Consider the following 23,999-nt stretch of genomic DNA (forward strand, 5'->3'; position numbering starts at 1 on the left):
GCACTGCCAGGTGGGCCCCAGCAGGACCCCACCACCACCACCACTGGATGTGACTTCATGCTCAGTGAGCCTGAACCCACTCAGCTTGCGCCTACAACATGGCGCCCCTCTGTAGGAGCTTAGTTTTGGAAAAGGACTAAGTTGCACAAATGATTATAATACATGTCCCATGAGAGAAGGCCCATGAAAGAAATATGCAGGGTAATGTGGACTTCGGTCCCGAGGGGGAATGCAGTGAGGAAGGCAGAAGGGTCTTGAGTGAGTTGTTGAAGGGTGAACGTATTTACAACCAACAAAGGAATAGGCCATCTTACTTAGAGAAGGTACGATCAGAAACGGCACAGAGTTTATTTGAGGAACATGGGATGGTCATGTTTGGCTGAAGGATGGAGTATAACTGGAGTGGTAAGCCCATGATGCAACAGGAGGACCGTCAGTGCTAGACAGTGAAATTCTGTTCTTCTCAGCAGTCTTGCGGACTTAGCCAAGAAGTCGATCCTAAGAGTTTATAAATCACACCTACCATTTTCCTCCCAGAAACTAGGCCAGTATCCCTGTGAGTTTCGGGATACCAGTACCCACCCAGGCTCCTTGGAATACCCCTGAGCGTATAAGTAAGAGCTGTGTTATCTCGCTTGGCAGCTGCTGCCTGTGTCCTCCCGGGGATGGGGGGTGGAAAGAGGTGAGCCGGGAGTGTGTTTGCTCCTGCACGGAGAGTTTTCTTGTTACTTGTACATCACTATTCTTAAGTACTATTTCTAGACAAAGAAATACAAAATAAAACCTCTTTTTTCTTTCAGTTAAGAAAAAGAAGCCTAAACTATTAAATAAATTTGATAAGACTATTAAAGCTGAACTTGATGCTGCAGAAAAACTTCGTAAAAGGGTATGTTGATGTTTTCATTTGGCACAGAAATGTGCAGTGGGTCAGTTGTTCAATAAATTCAGGCGTTACTGTTGAATTGTTACAAAATAATAAGAGAAACAGCCCTTGAGTGGAGTGGATTTTTTTTTTTTTCCCCAAGCACATCAGCATTCCAGTGAAATGAATCAAGTGAAAGGGAAAATTTGCCCCTGTATGGCCAAACAGAAGTAGAACTAAGGGTTAGGCTGATGGATGTGGGGTCAGCCTACCACCACCCCTCTGCCAGGTGTGTGGCTTTGGACAAAATACTTGGCCATTCTGAGCCTCAGTTTTCTCATTTAAAAAATTAGAATAGAAAGTGATCTTCCTGCTTGGTTTTTGTGAAGATCAGATGAGATTTTTTTTTTTTTTTCCTTAAAGCATCGACTGTGTCAAATGCCACATAGGTGAACATTTTTAACTATCCAGAACCTCAGTGCAAAAAGAAAAAATTAGTCCAGGATGCTTAAAGTAGTTACTGATAGGTGAAATGACATTGGGTTTAGCATTCTTCTCACTAGGTATTAACCTCATGCACCTGCAGTTTTCAGGCTGACGATTATATGGTTTGTGTTGTTCTCAGTTAATTTGAAATATGACCTGCATGTGTTTCTAGATATTGCAGTTAAAAAAAATAACTTGACACTAGATTGAGGTTCTTGTTCTCTGACTCAGTCATATTCATCGTCTAATTATCAGGTCCAACATTTATAATAATACATTTAATAACACCTTCACTGAATCATCTGCTTGTTTGTCATGGAAATTTCTCTTTCTCTACTCTGTACTGGAATTAGACTTGGCGTCATGATCATTAGTTTTCCTGTAATATACTTTTTCATCCAGTAGACCTTGGCTGCAAAGAAGGGACGGGGTATTGTAAGTAAATAAGCAACAAGAGGACACAAGTTAGGAACTGAGGTGGGACAAGAATATGCTTCCCAAGTATTTATCGGAAACATACCAGGAAGCACGGAGACCTCTGTAACTAGTGTTAGACGAGGTTCCCAGGCCAAGATTGGCTTACCCTCTTCAGCAGCCAATAAAAATGGGATAACTCCAAAGACTTTTGTAGCGAAGTTGTTCACTGTCCCTAAATTTAATCATGGGAAGGATTTCTGAATCTGTCTTGTTTAACTTTACAAAATGAAGCCACCTACTATTTGTGGGAAATTTACATTTCTTAATGGAAGTGAAGTAGGAGTCTTCTTTTTCTATCCCCTCGTTTGGCATCCTCCACTTCCTCTTTACTAAATGCCGTATATGAAAGTGTGGGATGCCTATTTCACAGGTGACTTTAGGGATAAAGGACAAGTGAACAGCTTTGGAGAAGGACTGTTATGTAATTTTAATGAATGGTAAAGAAGGACTCAGTTGCCAAGGGGAGGATGAGTCAATGGGATATAAAAGTGCTGGAACAGTCCATGGGGTATTCTCTGGTTCTTGCTTATCTGGAGAAATGATGAGGCATTCCTGCAGGAGCACCCGAATCTCTAACAGAGTCAATAAGGGAGGAGGAAGTAGCTACAATTCTTGCTTCTGAAATAGCAAGGAGCCATATTTATTATTGACTGGATCATCAGCATTAAGGAAGCTTTTTTAAGGTTATTTTTATGGCTGATATTTTCAAATGATGCAACCGGTCACCTTGGAAGAGCTGAGGCCCATGCTGAGCTATGCCCCAGACAGAGAGGGTCCAGTTTTAGTTTATGCCTAGCTTTAAGGACTATGCTGCATGAAAGTATGCGGTCACTTTATTTTTCCATCAAAAATGTACAGATCAGAACCTAATTCAATCATGTGTTTTTCAAAAGTCATATGTATTGCTTAACACTCTTCCTTACCTGTAGAAAAAAGGATTTGGGATTATCTACTGAAATATTCATTTATTATTATTTCATTTTAAGTGAAAAAAAGAGAGGGAGAAGGGAACATGTAATAAAGCCAGAGTGAGGCTTTCAAACACATGAAAGTTTGTGTATCACAGGCTCTGAAAAGAGCTTGGGATGAATGGATACGCTGTAGGCGGATACAAAGGGAGTAGCATCACACTCTAAGATGAATGGCGTTCATCAGAGGAGCTGCCCTACACCAAGTCTAGAGAGAAATGTTCTGCTGTGGATCTTCATGAAGGGTATGCTGACGGATGGCCAGCTCCCGCCCTCACATTACACCAGTGGATTCTGCAATACAGCTGTGGGGGTGTGTTTTAATGTCCTAGGGCACAGCTCATTGGCCTCACGCCAGAACAATGGGGCCCAAGTACCTGTCTCTCCAATGAACTGTCTTGGTTTTTGGATAAAATGTAAGCTCTGTCGAAAGATGATTTTTAGGCAATTCTTCACAACCATTGTATCTTGCCTTTAAGTTTTTCAATAAGAATCGCATCATAGCCCTAGGAGCTATATTCTCTAGTAAGATTCTAGGGAGCAGAGGTTCCTCCACACCAAAAGCATGCACATTTACTTTGCCGGCCTGCTGGGGTAAGAGCAGGGCTGACAGTCCCTTAGCAAGGCAACACAGCTTCTGTCTGAAGGGGATCGGAGGGATGCCATGGTCAAGTCAAAATATTCCATTATTTTTATATTTTGATGACCAGCTAAGGGAGTATCCAGAAGGAACAAAATGCTTTAGCAGATTTGTTACAAATGTTGTTATTCCTGTGTTTTAGATCGTAATGGTGCATTTAGCATGATTTTCACAAAAATAGCCTCCACATTTGCAATTTAAGTTACAGAAGGCATGTGGCAAGCTAAAAATGGTCCCCCCCCCCCAAATATCCCAAGTCCTAATCCCTGGAACCTGTAAGCCTTACCGTATTTAGAGAAAGCGTCTTTGCAGATGGGATAACTTACAGATCTTGAAATGGGGAGATTATTCTAGTTTATTCACTTGGGCCCTAAATGCAATCACATGTTTCTTTATAAGAGAGAGTCAGAGGGAAATTGGAGACAAAATAGGAGAAGGCATCACAGAGGGGAGAAGACAATGTGAAGACCGAAGTTGAGATTGGAGTAATGCACCCACCGTCAAGTAATGCTGTCAGGAGGCAAGGAACAGACTCCCCTAGAGCCTCTGGAGGAAGCGTGGCTCTGCCAACATCGCAGTTTCAGCCCAGTGAAACCAATTTTGGACTAATGTTCTCCAGAATAAATTTCTGTTGTTTGAGCCATCAAATATTCTGGTAATTTGCAACAGCAGCCAGAGAAAACTAATCCAGATTTTGGTGCCGTAGCAGATTTTGGGCTGCTCCTATAGCCAATACTTAAAAATATAGACATGGCTTTGAAATTGGGGAAGGTGGAGAGGCCGAAAGAATTTCGAGACGCATGAGAGCAAAAGCCTGCATTGTCTTCAGCAGACTGTTGGTAGAAATATGGATGTGAAAGCTGCTTCTGGAGAGGGCTCAGAGGAAGTGAGGAGCACCACAGAGAAAGCTTTATCAATAATCTTCGAGAATATACGTATCCTTACCTGCAGAATGTTGATAAGCACTTTCGGCGAGAGCTTGGGAAGAAATGAGGAACAGGTCATTGTAACTGGGGAAAAGGCAGTCCTTGTTGCAGAGTGGCAGGAAACTTAAATGAATTATATCTTAAGGGCCTGGGCAAAGCAAAACTTGGAAGCAATGAACTTGGATGCTTAACTGAGGAGATTTCCAAGCCATGTGTCCAGGATGCAGCCTGGTTTCTTTTTTGCTGCTTCTAGTAAAATAGGAGAGGAAAGTGATCATTAAGGAAGGAACTCTTAAAGGGAAAAAGAACCAGAACATGATAATTTGGGGAGATTTCTTGATCTATCCAGATTGCAGAAGAATTAGGAAGTTCATTGTTAGGAAAGTGTACTCTGGAGAGAAGACCAAGGGCGTGCTGGACATCTTTTCCTGAAGAGAGTGGGTGTGTGACTCTTGGATCTACTCAGCTGTCCAGCAGAAGCCAGGAATAGAGATGGGATTATCCTGGGAGGGTCTTTGCAGGTGCCTCTTGTCAAATGGTGTGAATCCCCACGACAGACAAAAGAGACCCACTAGGCTTTTGAGAATATTATACCAGGAGAAGCATTGTCACCTGAGAGACACAGGACAAACGGCAGGAAATGCTGGGTTCCCAAAATTCTACAGGCAGGAAACAGCTAAAACGAATCACGCTTTCAATAAAAAGAAAAGATAATTCCAAGGGCAGAGTCTTGGACCCAGAGGTGAGAGACAATGACTTTGTGGCCAGAGACAAGAACTTGGTAGCCGGAGCCAAGGACCCAGAGGGCAGAGCCTCAAGCCACAGACTTTGAAACCCAAAAATTCACCTGCCTTCATTTTGAAACTGCTTGGAATCAGTCATTCCCTTTTTTTCTTCTAGGAAGAAGAAAAAAGGCAGTTAGAAGAAAGTCACACAGAAAAAGATATTTCACATTGAGTTCTTCATCCCTTAAAAGTGGGTGGGGGAGGGATGAAGAGGTAAAAACACGGGATTTTTAGGGCAGTGAAACCAGTCTGCTATAATGGTAGATACTGTCAGTATGCAGTTGTTCAAACCCACAGAATATCCCACAGCGAGAGTGAACAGACCCTAAGGTGAACTGTGGACTTGGGTTAATTTTGATGTGTCCGTGTACCTTTGTCATTTGTAACAAATGTGCCACTGTTGTGCAGGATGGTAATCATGGGGGAGGCTGTGTGTGTTGGGGACATAATGAGTAGATGAAAAATCTGTGCTTTGTCTCAGTTTTGCCACGGACCTGTAACTGCTTGCTCTTATAAGATAAAATCTTTAAAGAAATTAATACCATGAGAGAACAGTATATTTTAAAGAGCAATACAATCATTTCTGACAGTACATATCCTGTAGAGCATGTGTTCCTGGCTTGATTTATTTGTTAACCTGCCTGTCGATCAGGTAAAAGGCTCCCATGAGAGGGGCCCCATTCTTGTGCTGCACACACATTTCCCACACAACATATGCTCCGTGCGGTGTCTACCAATTGTAAGCATAACAGCAGCCCCTCAAGGTAAAGTACCCTCGTCCCCATTTTACAGATGAGACACCCAAGGCAGAGGCATCAGTAACTCTCCATAAGTCATACACCTCTCAAGCAGTGGAGACCAGCCTCCAACCCATCAGTCTGGCTCTGGAGCCCGCGCTCATAGCCACGACGCTATACGTATGTTTTCTACCAGCCTTTCAGCACCACTTATGGGCAAGTGAGAGGAAAAGAAAGCCTTCTTCTTCAATGCTATCTACCTAAAGAAATGATTTTAAGTCACTTTAATAGGGATATTGCCTGACCTTTCACTATTGAGTCAAGTCTTCCAGAAGTGGGTGTCAGGGACAGCCAAGCAGTCCTGTACAGTTTGCTTTCCTGAGCCACCCTGGTGAGGTGAACTTTTGTCGTGTGGAAACTCAGCTCAGTGAACTTCAAAACATAGAAACCACGGTGAGCTTCCATTTGTATGAGGAATGAATGGATTTACCAGCTTAGAAGGAGCTGCAGTGTCCGTGAAACTTCATCTCAGAAAATCTGGTTCTATCCCGTGGTTCCCAGTCATGTCATGGTGGTCAGGGACCTAGTGGAGGTGTTTGGGCTATCTTCTTAAGGGCCCACATGAGCTTTGGGAGAGGTTACATGGCACAGAGTCATGAGTTTCCCCGGTCAGCCAGGCAAGCCAAATCAATGCTAGTGTTTAGTGGCTGACAGGTACCACAGCCAGTGGCCTTATGACTCGGGCGAGTTTATCCCCCCACCCCCAACAGGTTCTGTAGACTTCTCATGGCAGACCCCAAGACATTCCAGCCACCAGCAGTATTTTTTCCCCAACTTAAAATACTATTTTCTTCAAGAAGATAGTAATACTGTAATAGCATTGTATGGTGACCAATGGTAGCTACACTTATGATGAGGATAGCATAATGTATAGAGTTGTCTAATTGCTGTGTTGTACATCTGAAACTAATGTAACATTGAGTGTCAACTGTACTTCAGTGAAAAAGGAAGTTAAAATATAATGCATGTAGGAACTGTGCATATAGAGGGAAAATGCAGTTTCTTTAACAGAGACTTAGAGCACATCCTTGGTCAGGTTTCTCTTATTTAAAAAAAGATTGTTTTCATTTTTACTTCTCTGTTTTCCAAACTTAATTGTTTAAAAATCTTAGATTAAACTGTCTTTAGACTCAGAGTGGAGTCTAGGATATTTTGACATTACTTGGTGAATATTAAAAAACCATATTGAATAACATTATGCATCTGAACTTACTGCATTTATGTAACTGCTTCTTCCTCACAGGGCAAAATTGAAGAAGCATTGAATGCATTCCAAGAACTAGTGCGCAAATACCCTCAGAGTCCACGGGCGAGATACGGAAAGGCACAGGTATTTGAAATCATTCCTACGTAGAAGATGTTTTCGATGTCCTTGTGTTCTGTGTAATTGGATTTTTTCACTGCCCACTATTTGTATTTCTCTTTGTCCTTCTAACTTATAAACAGGCTCAATTTCTCATGCATATGTGTACACCACTCAAGCAAGAAATACTGTTTTATTTTTTTTTAAAGATTTATTTATTTATTTATTTGTCAGAGAGAGCGAGAGCGAGCACAGACAGAGTGGCAGGCAGAGACAGAAAGAGAAGCAGGCTCCCTGCCGAGCAAGGAGCCCAATGTGGGACTCGATCCCAAGACGCTGGGATCATGACCTGAGCCGAAGGCAGCTGCTTAACCAACTGAGCCACCCAGGCGTCCCAAGAAATACTGTTAAATACAACAATTAGCTATTGCCATTGCATCCTGGTGAATCTAGTAGCATTTTCCTGCTCTCCCTCCATCTGGCTTCTCCCTGGATTTGAAAAGAAAAAAGAACACTTCTGTCCTTGATCTCCCATCACCATCATGCCGCATTCCGCCAAGTTTTCACCATAAGCTCCTCTGAGCTGTAAGAACTGCAGTTTTGCAACTAGAGGCTGCAAGTATGCTTAGGAAAGCCTTGAAAATATAAAACGGAGTTATATTACCAGCTCCCCTCTCCCTGGCTCCACTCCCTCATCTCCTTTCTTCCGTGACTTTTCCATCGTCCAGCTCCTCACTCCGTGAAGCTTTTCCGCACCCACCTGTGGTTGCTGCGGTTGGCTGTAAAGCCACCGTGTACCACGTCCTCTTTTAGACCCTGGGATTATCATAATGAGCCCTCTAGAGGTCTCTGCCCTCGTGGATCTTATCAGCCAGCGGGACGTATTTTAAACATTACTTTGTCAAAACTGAGAGGAAGACAAACCATAAGAGACTCTTAATCTCAGGGAACAAACTGAGGGTTGATGGGGATGGGGTGGTTGGGTGATGGACACCCAGGGCATGTGCTATGGTGAGTGCTGTGAATTGTGTAAGACTGATGATTCACAGACCTATACTCCTGAAGCAAATAATGTATGTTAATAAAAAAGTCACTTCGTCAAAAATTACTTAGAGGAAGCCCCCTATATGCAGTTCTAGGCGCTGCAGATGCAGCCACCAGCAAAATGTATGGCGTTGTCATTGGTGATGAAGGCAGCCCGGGAGACAAAACAAGTGAAATATATATGCTCGTCGGTGAGAAGTGCTGAGGAGAACCTGTAAAAAGCAGAGTACCGCCACAGGATGTGTGAGGGAGTTGATATGTGGGCTAGGGTGTTCGGAAGAAGTCTACCAACGAGGTGACATTTGAGCCAGGGCCTGAATAAATATATATAGAAATATATAGTTAAGGATATTATAACATATTAAACATAAATATATTAGATCATCTTATGTAAAATACGTCATAAAGAAAAGGAGAGCATACCTATTAAGATTTTTCTGGCTGTGAACGATGAGGCTTGAGGGCAACGAGGCAGACAATGCTTTAGATACGCTGATCAGAAAAGGCCTCTCTACTGAGGTGACAAGTGGCTGAAGTGTGACAATGTAGCTGAAGGAGCTGTGCAGGCAGAGGGAACAGTGAGGGCAAAGACCTGATACAGGGAAGTCATGTTTGCATTAGAAGCTCAAGAACAGAAAGAAGGGCGCGCTGAGGGAGGGTGAAGTGGGACAAGTGGGGCCAGGGCCTCACAGATGATATTCTCTGTGCCCTGAGAAGCATTGCAGGGTTTCTGCATGGACTTGGCCATCTTGTTTTTTCATAAAGATTGTTTTGGTTCCTCGGTGGGGGATAGATTAAAGGGGCATCAGTAGAAGCAAGAAGCATAGGGGACGACTACAGGTGTACTCAGGGAGCACTGGCCTGGACTGTGGCCATGGCTGTGGCGATGGGGAGATGGTGGGGAGGGCTTCTTGTTGGCTTGGGTGTAAGGATGAGAGAAGACAGGACTGGAGTCCTGGGTTTGGGGTTTGGCCAGAGGAGGAGAGAGAGAGCTGGTTGCTCACAGGGAAAACTGGTAGAGGAACAGGTCTAGGGAGGTGAGAAGTCAAGAATTCGCTTTTCGTCCTGTAAAGTTTGTGATGCCTATTGGACAGTCAAGTGGACATGTCAAGGAGACGTTGAATTTTATGAAGTCTGGAATTCAGGACAAAAGCCAGGCCTGATACACAATGTGTCTGGCAGTGAAGCTCCCACAGTCCAGCCTGGAGGGGATGAGATTCTCAACCCTACTGGGAAACAAAAGGCGCAAAGCTACAGAAATTTTCCAGACGCAGAACCTGACAACGCCCTTTGGAGAGGGGTCAGTGCAGTGACTCGTATACGGCACTCACATAGGATCTAACTAACGTATCTATGGATAAAACAAACATGTTTTGCTCAGAACTAAAGGTGGCGACCACTTGTTCCAGATCCTCGAATTCATCTTATCTCCCTAGTAAAAACTTATTAGTTATATTTTATTAATTAAATTTTAATAAACTTAAAAATCTTTTTTATTATTTTTTTAAAGATTTTATTTATTTATTTGACAGACAGAGATCACAAGTAGGCAGAGAGGCAGGCAGAGAGAGGGGGGGAGGCAGGCTCCCTGCGGAGCAGAGAGCCCGATGGGGGGCTCAATCCCAGGACCCTGGGATCATGACCTGAGCCGAAGGCAGAGGCTTTAACCCCCTGAGCCACCCAGGTGCCCCTAAATTTTAATAAATTCAGGTTGTGAAAAAGTAACACAAATACGTTTCTCCTATCCATGGTACAGACCAGGAGTAGCCGACAGCAATTATATCATTTTTGTAAGTGAATTTGGTCAGTAATCCTCCAAAATTGCTAAGCTGCGTTGGTCTTAGGCAAGAGTGAATGTGTTACCAAAAGATCATGCCTGTTCATTTAAGTGATGAGCTTCATTACTAGTATTGGCAGTCATTTGATTGAGAGAACATATTAACTAGAAAGAAAAAAGATTGATGCAAATGTTAACTTAATTGTGACAAAAAGTACTTTGTGCTTTAGAGTTTTTCTTTGTATGTGATAGTAATTGTGGGGGCCAAAGTCCAAATAAATGTGGTACTTTGACCCGTGGTGATTGCTGTATTTATATCCTTATTTAACTGTAGGAATTTGAGAGCTAGGCCTAAGGCAAAAATTTTTATCTCTAAACTATTATGCTACAAGGTGTTATTGATATTAATGTTAATGTGGCATAAAGCAAAATTTAGGCATGGTAAATTAAATTTTAAAAGAGTAATTTAAAAGAAATTGTAAATGCATAGAAATTTTAAAAATCAGAGTTCAAAAGAAGCTGGATTTTATAGGGAGGAAGAAATGACTTTTTCATCCTTTGTTTGCACATCACACAATTACACTGGAATATCCCAACAAATTTTTTTTAATACCCCAACAAACTTGTAAAATGTAGCAACATTAAGTTAAATATGATCTATAATTCTGAAGCATCACTGATACTGTCTGATTCCTTGGATCACCATGAAAATCAATTCTGACCAAATTCCCTGAACATCAGATACAACATCTTAAATCGTAAACTCAGTTCACTTTATTATCTTCACAAACCATTAATGCCTCTGAGGCAGAAAATGACACATCTCCTAGGAAATTTGGATGGTTGAATTAGTTCAAGTCAACAGAAGGCTTTGTGGTGTTAACATCCTGGAACAAATGTTCAGTTTCTGCCCAAATCATTTTATGTACGGGTGCTAAACTGATAATGATCAATCTATACGATTTTGATTTTCAAAGCCAAGTCTATTACTTTCTTTCAAAAGAATTTAAGATGGAGATGTCATTTTTAATACCAAGATTTTCCCAATTCTGGAAGTTGTAAAATGTTTTTACTTCGTTAAAATGAAGAAATTTGAGATGTGAGGAAGGGAGGAAACAAGGTATATAAGTTGTATCATCTTCCTCTCTTTTTGGATTGGGTTTAGGTTGATATTTATTCCCATTTCTGTAAGGAAGGATTACCTTGGTAGACATTTGTCCTTGCAGTAACCTTGACCTGACCCTCCAGATCTAGGATCTATTTGGTAGATCCCCAAACCCAGGACTCCAGCTTGAAGAGGGTGAACTATGTGGTCTCAAAAGGGCTGTCTCAGTTCCAGGACTCCATCACTCTCAGACGTCATCTATGAATAATCATGTTTTGGAGAGCTAACTTACCGTAGCCAAACTCACAAGAAACTGATGCCCAAACAGAAAAGCCAGCATATGAATATACCGAAGGCCAGAGGGGCCGGATGGCCAGTGTGAGTCATTAACCTTGAACTCTCTCTCCTGGCACATAAGTCTATAATGGAGACAGCCCATTTACAGATATGAACAGATAGCGGTATACTCTGAAGCTTTTTTCTATCAAGCAAGGGTAAATTGCCCTTTTTCAATCCAGAGATTTTTGTCTTATCACTTTTCCTTTATTATAAGTCTGTCCACTTCTCTCTTTCACTCTGCTTCAGTCCTAGCCCTCATCATCTTGTGAAACTTACCTGATCAGTCCACATAACAAGTTATTTCTTTGAGGTGTTATATTCTGACCAGCTCTCTGCAGATGTTATCAATTTATGCTGAATCTTACTCGTTTTTGCTTTGGGATCGGGGAGGAATGGCTCATTTTCTTACCATGCCCTCAAATTGTGGAGTTGTGCTTTACTTTGGTTCTTCAGGAAGCTCTATATTGACTGCTGCACACCCTTTATTTTAAACAGCTGAACATGTTACATAGGATATTAGGAGAAAAACATGTTATATGTGACTTCTAGCCTCTAACGGGTATCATTTTTCCTCAAGTGGTAGTCTTCAAATTATAGTTTACTAAATCGGGTGAGACTTTCACTACCATTTTACACATTCCCCTCTTTATCACTGTAGCATTTCACTCCCCATTTTCAATCTCCTGCAAAGAATCTTGCTTATTTCACGGAGAAAATAAAAGTATCCAGAGGGAACTTCCATATGATCCTGCTACAGCACTGACAGCCCACCTCCACCTGTTCCCCTATGCACTGCCTTCCCACCTATTAGCATGGATGAATGGTTCCGGTCCCCTTTCCCATCCTCTCCCACCTGCTGAAGGAAAGCATGCTGATTTTTGTGACTTCTTCTGTATCATTCCATTTTCCCTCTCTACTGACCCTTCTGCATCAGTTTCGAAGCATGCTGTTATATTTCCCATTGTCAACAGAAACAAAATCCTCTCCCTGCTCTCCACATTCCCCTCCATCTACTGGCCCATTTCTCTGCTTCCCTTTGAGGGTTGTCTGCACCTCCTTGCCTCCTGGTTTCCTCTGGTCCTGCTCCATCCTCCTTTGGGTCCCCAGTTGTCTCATATGTCCCAGATAGTCAGGGCCATCAGTGGTGCCACATTGCCCAATCTAGCCAAGATGTTCAACTTGGTGTCCCTTCTGACATGACTGATCATTCCCTCTTGAAACCTTTTGTCCCTTAACCTCCAGAACACTTTCTTGTGGTTATTTTCTTCTTACCTTACTCAGTCCTTTTTGCAGACCCTCCCCTGTCTTTCTGACTTCTTTCCTGAACCCCAGATGAATATATGTACCTTTCTATCCAGCATCTCCACTTGGGTACCTAACGGGTGTTGGGTTTAATACGTCCAGAACGGAACTCCTGATTCTGAATGCCTACAAACTTGTTATTGCCCTATCCTCCCATTCTCGGGATGGCAGTTCCCCCTGGGTATCACTCAAGCCATAACTCTTGAATTTATCCTTGACCTCCCTCCCTCCCTTTCTGTCGTATTTCTGCCCACCTACAAACCTGTTGACTCTGACCTTCAAAATGTATCTGTAATCTCCCTACCTCCTACCACCTCATTCCTACCACCATAGTCCAAACCATTCTCATCCCTGGGTCTGGGGTCCTACTAGAGCACCATAACTGGCTGCTGTGCTCATCCACCACCCTTTCAGTCTGTTCTCCTTCCCACTACCAGTGTGATCCTCTCCACATACGTCACATCATGTCAAAAACCCCTGGTGTCGGAGTGCCTGGGTGGCTCAGTGCGTTAAGCCTCTGCCTTCAGCACAGGTCATGATGCCAGAGTTCTGGGATCAAGTCCCACATCGGGCTTCCTGCTCAGCAGGGAGCCTGCTCCCCCCACCCCACCTGCCTCTCTGCCTACTTGTAACCTCTCTCTGTCAAATAAATAAATAAAATCTTAAAAAAAAAAAAAACAAAAAACCTGGTGTCTTTCCATCTCACATCGTGGAAGTCTAGTGGACTTGGCAATGGCTTACCACGTTCTTCATTACCAGACCACCACTCCTTCGCCAGTCCCCTCCTTGCCCCCCCCATCCTGCACCAGCCTATCCTCTCCCCCTCACTTCCCCGCCCAGGGCCTCGCTCGTGCTATATTCTCTGCCTTGGAATGTTCTTCCCCCAGATAGCCTCATGCCTCACTCCCTCTCTTCTTTCAGTCCATTCCTGGTCATCCTGCCTGAACTAACTCTTCCTACCGCCCCACTGTCGGCACTCCTAAGCCTCCTTTGTTTTTGGTCCCCAGCACTTGTGGCCGCCAGACACACAGTACTTTGATTTGTATATCATCTTTCTCTTCGTAATGAAGCAGAATGAAAAAAGAGCTTTATCTGTTTTGTTTACTTTGCCTGCCACATAGTTGCCAGATTATAGTTGTTGAACGAATGTGTGCACATGCAAACAAACGGCCGAGAAACAGGAAGTCCGACCTGGAGCCCTGTCTTTGGAAATATGAATGTGTAACATGATACATATCTCCATCAACCCAGCATAGATGAATTATTCCTCCTTTTATATTTTTTGCTCATCTGTAGCTTGGTAGCTGACTGGTCTTCATGTTATTGAGATAGCACGTTGCATCACTTTTCTCTGTCTGCTTTTTAATCTCTTGATAAAGAGAAGATTTTAATCTGTCTCAAAATGCTTTTCCCGCATGTCCAGAAATTGGCTTTACGTGTATATTTTGGGTGATTACAAATACAACCTGTCATGGGACACTTACCCATTGTGGGGACTTCCTCTAGTGTGAAGACGATCTGGCTGAGAAAAGAAGGAGCAACGAGGTGCTGCGTGGGGCCATCGAAACCTACCAGGAGGTGGCCAGTCTGCCTGATGTCCCCACAGACTTGCTGAAGCTGACCTTGAAGCGGCGCTCAGACAGACAGCAGTTTCTGGGTAAGACAGAATAAGAGTTAGTTCAGCCCCAAATGCTGTGCTCTGTGCTCTTAGAAGAGCTTAGTTACCTAGAAGGGAACCAGAGTTTCATAACTACTTTCAGGTAATTTATGCGAATGGGTCCTAGACAGAAATGGTGGTCCTGACCTTAATACTTACAAAGATGAAGATGGTATTTCACCACCTTTTCCCACTACCCTCCTCCCCCCCAATTTTAAAGCTGACGTAGATGGGATGCTGGGAGGTTGGATAATTTGCCTAAGGAATCACAGCTAATAAATTAATGGGTCTGGGATCAAACTCTTCCTGCTATGCCAAACTCTTTTCTCTCTTAACAGTAACAAATCTGGGGCACCTGGGTGGCTCAGTGGGTTAGAGCCTCTGCCTTCGGCTTGGGTCATGATCCCAGGGTCCTGGGATCCAGCCCCGCATCGGGCTCTCTGCTCAGTGGAGAGCCTGCTTCCCCTCTCTCTGCCTGCCTCTCTGCCTACTTGTGATCTCTGTCTGTCAAATAAATAAATAAAAATCTTTAAAAAAAAATAACAAATCTATTCATGGGTGTTGAAATTATCAGTGGAACAATTTTTCTGTTGTCTTGGTTTTTAAAAAAGATTTCATTTATTTATTTGACAAGAGATTGAGAGAGGGCACAAGTAGGCAGAACGGCAGGCAGAGGGAAAGAGAGAAGCAGGCTCCCCCTGAGCAGGGAGCCCGACATGGGGCTCGATCCCAGGACCCTGGGATCATGACCTGAGCTGAAGGCAGCCGCTTAACTGACTAAGCCACCCAGATGCCCCTGTAGAACAGTTTTTATAAAAGATGGAATATTAGGAGTTCCAGGCACTAAAAATTTTGCCTGTAAAGTTTGACTCTAGACCAAGGAAAATGATAGGGAAAAAACCTCTTAAAATCTATAAGTAAATTTGCCACTGCTTTGAAAAGAGCTGCATTGAGCATCCTCTCTGACTTACCCAAGTGCCGGGGCCAAAGGCAAGTGAGACTAGCTCGAACCTAACTTCATTATGACCAGGCTTCTGATTCTCTTCCACCTAACTTGTCATCAGGAAACCAGATGGAAGCGTCTAGGCCACATGTAACCTCTCAGGCAGGTGCTAGTGGCCTGATACGTTACATGAAGAGTCATTGATGCCTCTGGGAGAGGCTCATCTAAGTGATACCAAAGGCCAACTGACCCTGTTACCAGTTTCCTGAAGGATAGGATTAAGAGTACTTGTGTCACTTTAGTAAATGACCTAAGTCTGATAGGAGTAGAACCCAAGGGATGATTAGAAACTAGAAGAAAGAGTCCATTAGACTTCTATGCAAATGGACCAGTCCAGCAGAAGGAAGACATACAGCACCCACACAGGATGGGAAAGGCAAGGTTGGGACTCAGTGGAGGCAGTCACCTCGGGCACAAAATTAGTAGCACTGAGCTTTCCTCTTGCCTCAGGCTCCAATATGCCTTGGTTAAACTCTGTTTACTTATTCTGTCCTTCAAATTTTGATATTTGGTCATTGTGGATTTTTTACATTAATTTTGACTTTTAGAAAGAATGCATAAAAACATCATGCCTCTGGATGACTGAATTTTTGGCAGCCTCTTAAACTTTGCATTGAGCGCCTCACTTGCCTCTCCTTATTCCTGGCCCTGGGGAAAGAATCTACTAATACATCTAACCCCCTTCTGCAACCATCTTGAATATAGTCTTTTCCTCCAAATGAGAATGAGGCAAGTTCATAAGAGGAGGTTGTATGAGGAAGGGATTGTAGGAAGAAGACTTTATTGAAGGTGACAAGGGGGTGAAGTTTACTCCCAGAAGAGTAGGGCTGCATGATGCAGAATAAAGGAGACAGGAAGGGCAGCTGGAGGGATTTTTACCCAGACCTTTGCAATGGTTAATAGGGGAAATGTAGGAGCAGAGAAAAAGTATGAACTAAGTTGGGCAGATCGGGGGGAAGGGAATGTATAGAAAAGTAAAGTCAGATTTGTGAGTGAGGGAATGAATCACCAAGCTAACCAATCCAAAATCAGCTAGTAATGGGAAGAAGGCCGTGGAATAAGCTGGGTGGTGTTTTATGCCGGGTAGCTGTATCTGTTTGCAGGACACAAAACTGTATTAGCTTATCGATAGTCCTATCATACTCTTGGCTAATACTTAGTTTGTGGGCAACTGAACCCTTTAGGGAATTTATTTTATCATGTATACTGGTCTTATTTTGCACATTTTCCCATATTCAATTTATTTTCAATTATGGTGAGGAGGAATGACAGTTGGCCCCAGAAATTTTAAATTTCCATCGCATAGCCTTAAAAATTGACTGAGGTTGGGGTGTTCACGATTCCTGTTGTGCATAGCATCCTATCATCCACCAGAGGGTCCCATAATACCAGCTGATGTCTTCTTGCTTCTCGACTAAGTCATTCATTCATTACCTGGAGATGAAGACACTTAATTGAAACTAGCATGAGCGATATACCCCAGTGCCTTTTCAGGTTTCACAGAGGGTGCTACACCCAAAATCCGTTAGACTTATTTTCTCTCTATTCATAAAATCTTGAAATTAATTGTAATAAACCAAAGATAATCCAGTGAAACTGTTTGTTTGTTTGTTTTTAACAAGGAATTAATAGAACTTCTCAAAGAGGGAATTTGACATAAGAAGATAAATGTTGGTGAACTCAGAAAATGATCTGTCTTTAAAATGTTTATAGTCTGTATTATGTTCAGGATCTACTTACAGGAATTACTGGGGATCGTTGCCACTGCCTGATGAAGTCCTAAGACGCCACCAGTGTTGACAGTCAGATTTCATCTGCTTTTCAGACTCTACTGAATGATCTCTCCTGTCTCCGGTGCTTTGTAGACTCAATACGAAGATGACCAGGATCTGCTTTTATGTCTGTTGAGTTTTGTTTTGTTTTTTTTTCTCTTCCCACCAAATCAGGTCACATGAGAGGCTCCCTGATCACCCTACAGAAATTAGTTCAGCTGTTTCCTGATGATATGTCTTTAAAGAACGACCTTGGAGTGGGGTATCTCTTGATAGGGGATAATCACAATGCTCAGAAGGTCTATGAAGAGGTAAGCAGAGAGCAGTCTCCTGTTCACCACATCCCGTTGTTTTGAGCATGAAGTTTTAATGTCACCGGTGAATTGCATTTATTACGCCCAACCTCTCACTTTCTTCACTTTAGATTCAGTTAAAGAGAATGTAAGTATTAGTCTAGTTGATATATTCTAAATTTTGTCTCCATCTCTTATTTTGCCTTAATCAGAAAATTTTAAATTTTAGTTAACACTTGGTACTTCAAAGCCTTCAACTTATTATTGTGATAGTTTTTATTTTAATAAATTTTAAAGATTTTATTTTTATTTATTTTAGAGAGAGAGAGAGAGAGAGAGCTGTGCGCACACGTGCATGCACAGGGAGGGGCAGAGAGGGAGGGGGAAGGACAAGCAGACTTGCCACTGCGCACAGAGCCCTATGTGGGGCTCAGTCTCAGGACCCCGAGATCATGACCTGAGCTGAAATCAAGAGTCCACGCTTAACTGACTGAGCCACCCTAACACCCCTATAATTGTGATGGTTATAAAACTTCGTATTTATCAGTCCATAAACACACTTCTAAGAGTGTGCTTCATGATAGGAAGTAGAACTCCTATCATGGAAAAACACCCATGGAAAAACACCCAACTTTTTCCTTTTTTTCAGCAAAAGTCCAGTCTAGAAAGAGACTACGGAGAAGGAGCCTTTCAAGCATGTGGAGTAAATTACTCGCCTCTTGGAGGACAGTAACTCATTGGTCCTCTAGCAGGGATGTCTTTGAAAGGATTTCTACTTTAGAAAGGTTATTGTAATAGATAACCTCCAAGTTACAAGTAACTATAAATCTAGGAAACTGTGTCTCCTTCCAGTAACGAGAAAATTCATTTGGCATAGAATAAACAGGATACCCAGTGAACTTCGAAGCTAGAGAAAGTTAATGCCTCCATAAAAGAAAGGGGAACACATTTACCTGTTACTCTTTAATTTAGATGTTTTGGTCAGTGGTTTTCAGGCTGGCATATTTTACATCAAAATGCTACCACTCAGTGATAGCCAGTGTGATTCCTTCTGGTTTAAAAATGCTGTCACTCACAGAGGGGTGAGGTTTTCTTTTTTTATTTTATTTTTATGGTTCTGGAGACTTAATTGAAAACCGTCAAATTTCAGAACAATTTTGTCTTCATCCTTGTTATAATTTTCGTATTTCCTCAGAGAATAGAAAGACTTCTGTGTTTTATAGCCTGTCTAATATCTACATAAAGTAGAGTGATCCTGCAGTGTTGAAAATGTGTACAGTTCACTGAAGTACTCGTTCCAGGTCATAAAAGAAGTCCAGGTGGGGTGATGTAGTTGCTAATGGCCAAAACCTAACACTTAGTGCCCTGTCTTGCAAAGGTGGTTTAAGGGAAATAATCATGTGTCTCACGATTCAGGATCCTATGAATCTAAGAGTTGGCCAACTGTATCAGATACACCCATTATTCTGCCACTTTCTAAAGCCTCAGAGATGAAATTATAGACTTCCCTCCCTCTCTCCTCCTTTCCTTCCTTCCTCCCCTCCCTCCCTCCCTCCAAAAAACATGATCAAGTATTGACTGGATACCAAGCACATTTGAAGTTAGGGCAGAATCTGAAAGCATACTGGGTTCTCCCTCCCACTATGGATTTGTCCTTCCTCAACCTCTCAGAACGTTCCTTGAATATATTCACTGTTTTTACCTGATAATAGATCTCGGATATGTGAAACATTTTAATTCATCTTGAAAAATAAAATTTATCTGTTGTCCTTTCTATGTTTGAAATCATAATCTCATCTGACTAAGCATAACAAGATGCAGAAAGTCTAAAATAGGGCCATATTATACATTCAAGTGGGTTTCTTTTTAAGGAGCATGAATTGAAAATATGTGTGGGATCTGCCTTTTATTCCTCCTCCCGCTTCTAATAAGCCAGATTTAAGGCATTCTCTGTCCTTAACCAAAGTTTATCCTGATAGGTTTATGTCTCAAAGACCATTTTCAGAAAGCAATTGATACTGTAATTTTTTCCTTCCCTTCATGTTGATTTTTACCTTTGATAAATTATAAAAATCATTGGGGGCGCCTGGATGGCTCATTGGTTGAGCATCTGACTCTTGATTTCAGCTCAGGTCATGAGCTCAGGTCCTGAGATTGAGCCCCGTGTCAGGCTTCTTACTCAGTGGTGCGTCTGCTAGAGATTCCCTCCCTCCCTCTCTCTCTGCCCCTCCCGGGCTCGCTTGCGCGCTCCCTCTCTCTCTCTCAAATAAATAAATCTTTTTTCAAAATAAATAAATAAATAAAAACAAATCCTTATTGTTTCCCTTCCTGGGATTTTTGTCTGTCTCTTTTGCTGCTTTAAGTTTCAACAAGACTGGTTTATAGTGGTTTGATGCAGATTGCTGACAGCTGTGGTTTGGGAGGTGCTCCGTGTCCCCCTTTCCGTTTGCAGCAGGATGAGTGACCCAAGCCACCCATGGTCTAGAGTCCCGTGGTCTAGAGTCAAGCATATTCCTGATTTTTCCCTCCATTCACTCCTCACCTGTATCCATTCACTTAGTCAACATGTGTTTACTGAAACCCACACACACTAGTTGGGAAATGATAGTTAAGGAAATAAACATTTGCTGAGCCCTCATGGAGTTTCAGCCTAATACCAATTCACAAATTTCTGTTAATTTTCCCTTCTGCATATCTTTCAAATCCCTTCCCTTTTTAACCCCAACATTCACGTTTCTTGCTTAAACTAGGGTAGATTTATCCTGTGCAGGCTTGCTGTCCTCCAGCCTTCCTCAACATAAAACACAAATCTGACTATCCCATACTGGGCTTCGACACCAGTGGTCTTCAGACATGTTCAGCTGCGTATCCTTCCAGTAAAACATGCTCCAGCAAATACCTGTGATATCTATGTTAAGTATGTATTGTGTTTATTTTAAATACTTCTACATTTCATTTAATGGCAAAAAAAAGAAAGAAAGAAAGAAAACCTTGTCGCTTAAAAATCCCTATTTTATTTATTGATTTAAACTTTTTAAAATTCTCTTTTCTGAGTTCAACTTTTTTTAAATTTTTTTTAAATTTTTTAAATTTTTTTATAAACATATAATGTATTATTAGCCCTGTGAATCGCCAGGTTTACATACGTCACAGCCCTCACAATAGCACATACCCTCCCCCAACCCCCCTCTGACTACAACTTTTAAGAGAAGCTTAATGCAGATAACAAGGAAAACAGAGATTAGCACAAAAGCCAGAAATCACCGGCGGCCTCATTCTCACATACAGACTACCATGATAATAAACATGTGGTATGTGTCCTTCTAGTCTCTTCCGTACACCGCACACTTGTCTTTTTCAGTTAAATTGGTATGTATTAATCGTATCATCACAAGAATTTTATAAATGAATTAAAATTCTTCTAGAACATAATTTTCTTTTTTTTAAAATTTTTTTATTTTAATAAACATATAATGTATTTTTATCCCCAGGGGTACAGGTCTGTGAATCGCCAGGTTTACACATTGCACAGCACTCATCATAGCACATAACCCTCCCCAATGTCCATTTCCCCACCACCCTCTCCCGTCCCCCCTCCCCCCAGCAACCCTCAGTCTGTTTCTTGAGATTGAGTCTTTTATGGTTTGTCTCCCTCCCAATCCCATCTTTTCATTTTTTCTTTTCCTACCTCCCCCCAACCCCCCCGCCTTGCATCTCCACTTCCTCATATCAAAGAGATCATATGATAGTTGTCTTTCTCCGATTGACTTATTTCGCTAAGCATGATACCCTCTAGTTCCATCCACGTTGTCGCAAATGGCAAGATTTCATGTCTTTTGATGGCTGCATAGTATTCCATTGTGTATATATACCACATCTTCTTTATCCATTCATCTGTTGATGGACATCTAGGCTCTTTCCACAGTTTGGCTATTGTGGACATTGCTGCTATAAACATTCGGGTGCACGTGCCCCTTTGGAGCACCACGTTTGTATCTTTAGGATATATACCAGTAGTGCAATCACTGGGTTGTATGGTAGCTCTATTTTCAGTTTTTGGAGGAACCTCCACACTGTTTTCCAGAGTGGTTGCACCAGCTTGCATTCCCACCAGCAGTGTAGGAGGGTTCCCCTCTCTCCGCATCCTCGCCAGCATCTGTCATTTCTTGACTTGTTAATTTTAGCCATTCTGACTGGTGTGAGGTGGTATCTCATTGTGGTTTTGATTTGTATTTCCCTGATGCCGAGTGATGTGGAGCATTTTTTCATGTGTCTGTTGGCCATCTGGATGTCTTCTTTGCAGAAATGTCTGTTCATGTCCTCTGCCCATTTCTTGACTGGATTATTTGTTCTTTGGTTATTGAGTTTGATAAGCTCTTTATAGATTTTGGATACTAGCCCTTTATCTGATATGTCATTTGCAAATATCTTCTCCCATTCTGTCAGTTGTCTTTTGGTTTTGTTAACTGTTTCCTTTGCTGTGCAAAAGCTTTTGATCTTGATGAAATCCCAATAGTTCATTTTTGCCCTTGCTTCTGTTGCCTTTGGCGATGTTCCTAGGAAAAAGTTGCTGCGGTTGAGGTCAAAGAGGTTGCTGCCTGCATTCTCCTCAAGGATTTTGATAGATTCCTTTCTCACATTGAGGTCCTTCATCCATTTTGAGTCTATTTTCATGTGTGGTGTAAGGAAATAGTCCAATTTCATTTTTCTGCATGTGGCTGTCCAATTTTCCCAGCACCATTTGTTGAAGAGGCTGTCTTTTTTCCATTGGATATTCTTTCCTGCTTTGTCGAAGATTAGTTGACCATAGAGTTGAGGGTCTATTTCTGGGCTCTCTATTCTGTTCCATTGGTCTATATGTCTGTTTTTGTGCCAGTACCATACTGTCTTGATGATGACAGCTTTGTAATAGAGCTTGACGTCTGGAATTGTGATGCCACCGACTTTGGCTTTCTTTTTCAATATTCCTTTGGCTATTCAAGGTCTTTTCTGGTTCCATATAAATTTTAGGATTATTTGTTCTATTTCTTTAAAAAAATGGATGGGATTTTGATAGGGATTGCATTAAATGTGTAGATTGCTTTAGGTAGAATAGACATTTTCACAATATTTGTTCTTCCAATCCATGAGCATGGAATATTTTTCCATTTCTTTGTGTCTTCCTCAATTTCTTTCATGAGTACTTTATAGTTTTCTGAGTATAGATTCTTTGCCTCTTTGGTTAGATTTATTCCTAGGTATCTTATGGTTTTGGGTATGATTGTAAATGGGACTGACTCCTCAATTTCTTTTTCTTCTGTCTTGTTGTTAGTGTAAAGAAATGTGACTGATTTCTGTGCATTGACTTTATATCCTGACACTTTACTGAATTCCTGTATAAGTTCTAGCAGTTTTGGAGTGGAGCCTTTTGGGTTTTCCACATATAGTATCATATCATCTGCAAAGAGTGATAGTTTGACTTCTTCTTTGCCAATTTGGATGCCTTTAATTTCTTTTTGTTGTCTGATTGCTGAGGCTAGGACTTCTAGTACTATGTTGAACAGCAGTGGTGATAACGGACATCCCTGCCGTGTTCCTGACCTTAGCGGAAAAGCTTTCAGTTTTTCTCCATTGAGAATGATATTTGTGGTGGGTTTTTCATAGATGGCTTTGATAATACTGAGGTATGTGCCTTCTATCCCTACACTTTGAAGAGTTTTAATCAGGAAGGGATGCTGCACTTTGTCAAATGCTTTTTCAGCATCTATTGAGAGTATCATATGGTTCTTACTCTTTCTTTTATTAATGTATTGTATCACATTGATGGATTTGCAGATGTTGAACCAACCTTGCAGCCCTGGAATAAATCCCACTTGGTTGTGGTGAATAATCCTTTTAATGTACTGTTGGATCCTATTGGCCAGTATTTTGGTGAGAATTTTCGCATCTGTGTAGAACATAATTTTTAGCAACTGGCAAGCATTGTATCTTAGGGATGTATCATCACAAATAAACCACTATTATCGGATAGGTTATTTCTAATTATTTTGTTGTAATAAATAATGCTATGGTGAACATCCTTGTTCATATACTTTATACATTTTTTTATTGAAATAGAGTCATCACACATGTTGTATTAGTTTCAGATGTACAATATAGCGATTCAACAACTTGATACTGTATGCTGTGCTTACCAAATGTAGCTGCCATCTGTCACCATACAACACTATTACAGTACAATTGGCTCTGTTCCCTATGTTGTCCCTTTCATCCGGGTGACTTACTCATTCCATAATGGGAACCTTACCTCCCCTCAACTGTGCCCATTTTGCCCATCCGCATAGCTCTGATCCATGTGGCACCCACCAATCTATTCTGCGTCTATTTCTGCTTTTTTTGGTTCATTTGTTTTGTCTTTTAGATTGAACATAGAAGTGAAATCATAAAATATTTGTCTTTGTCCGTCTGACTAACATCACTTAGC

At 41.8% G+C, this 23,999-nt stretch overlaps 1 protein-coding gene across 4 annotated transcripts in view; it reads left to right on the plus strand.

Annotated features, from left to right (window-relative positions):
- ASPH (aspartate beta-hydroxylase) overlaps positions 1–23,999 on the plus strand; it is a 218,525-nt gene that overhangs the window by 138,627 nt on the left and 55,899 nt on the right. For all 4 annotated transcript variants that reach the window (XM_080800074.1, XM_080800075.1, XM_080800073.1 and 1 more), the window contains 4 exons: positions 801–886; positions 7,185–7,271; positions 14,318–14,468; positions 17,418–17,554. In XM_080800074.1, coding sequence (XP_080656200.1) covers positions 801–886; positions 7,185–7,271; positions 14,318–14,468; positions 17,418–17,554 — 461 coding nt within the window. The remainder of the gene's footprint in view (positions 1–800; positions 887–7,184; positions 7,272–14,317; positions 14,469–17,417; positions 17,555–23,999) is intronic.

This window comes from Martes martes (genome assembly GCF_963455335.1).
Source record: "Martes martes genome assembly, chromosome: 4".
Classification (NCBI taxonomy): domain Eukaryota; kingdom Metazoa; phylum Chordata; class Mammalia; order Carnivora; family Mustelidae; genus Martes; species Martes martes.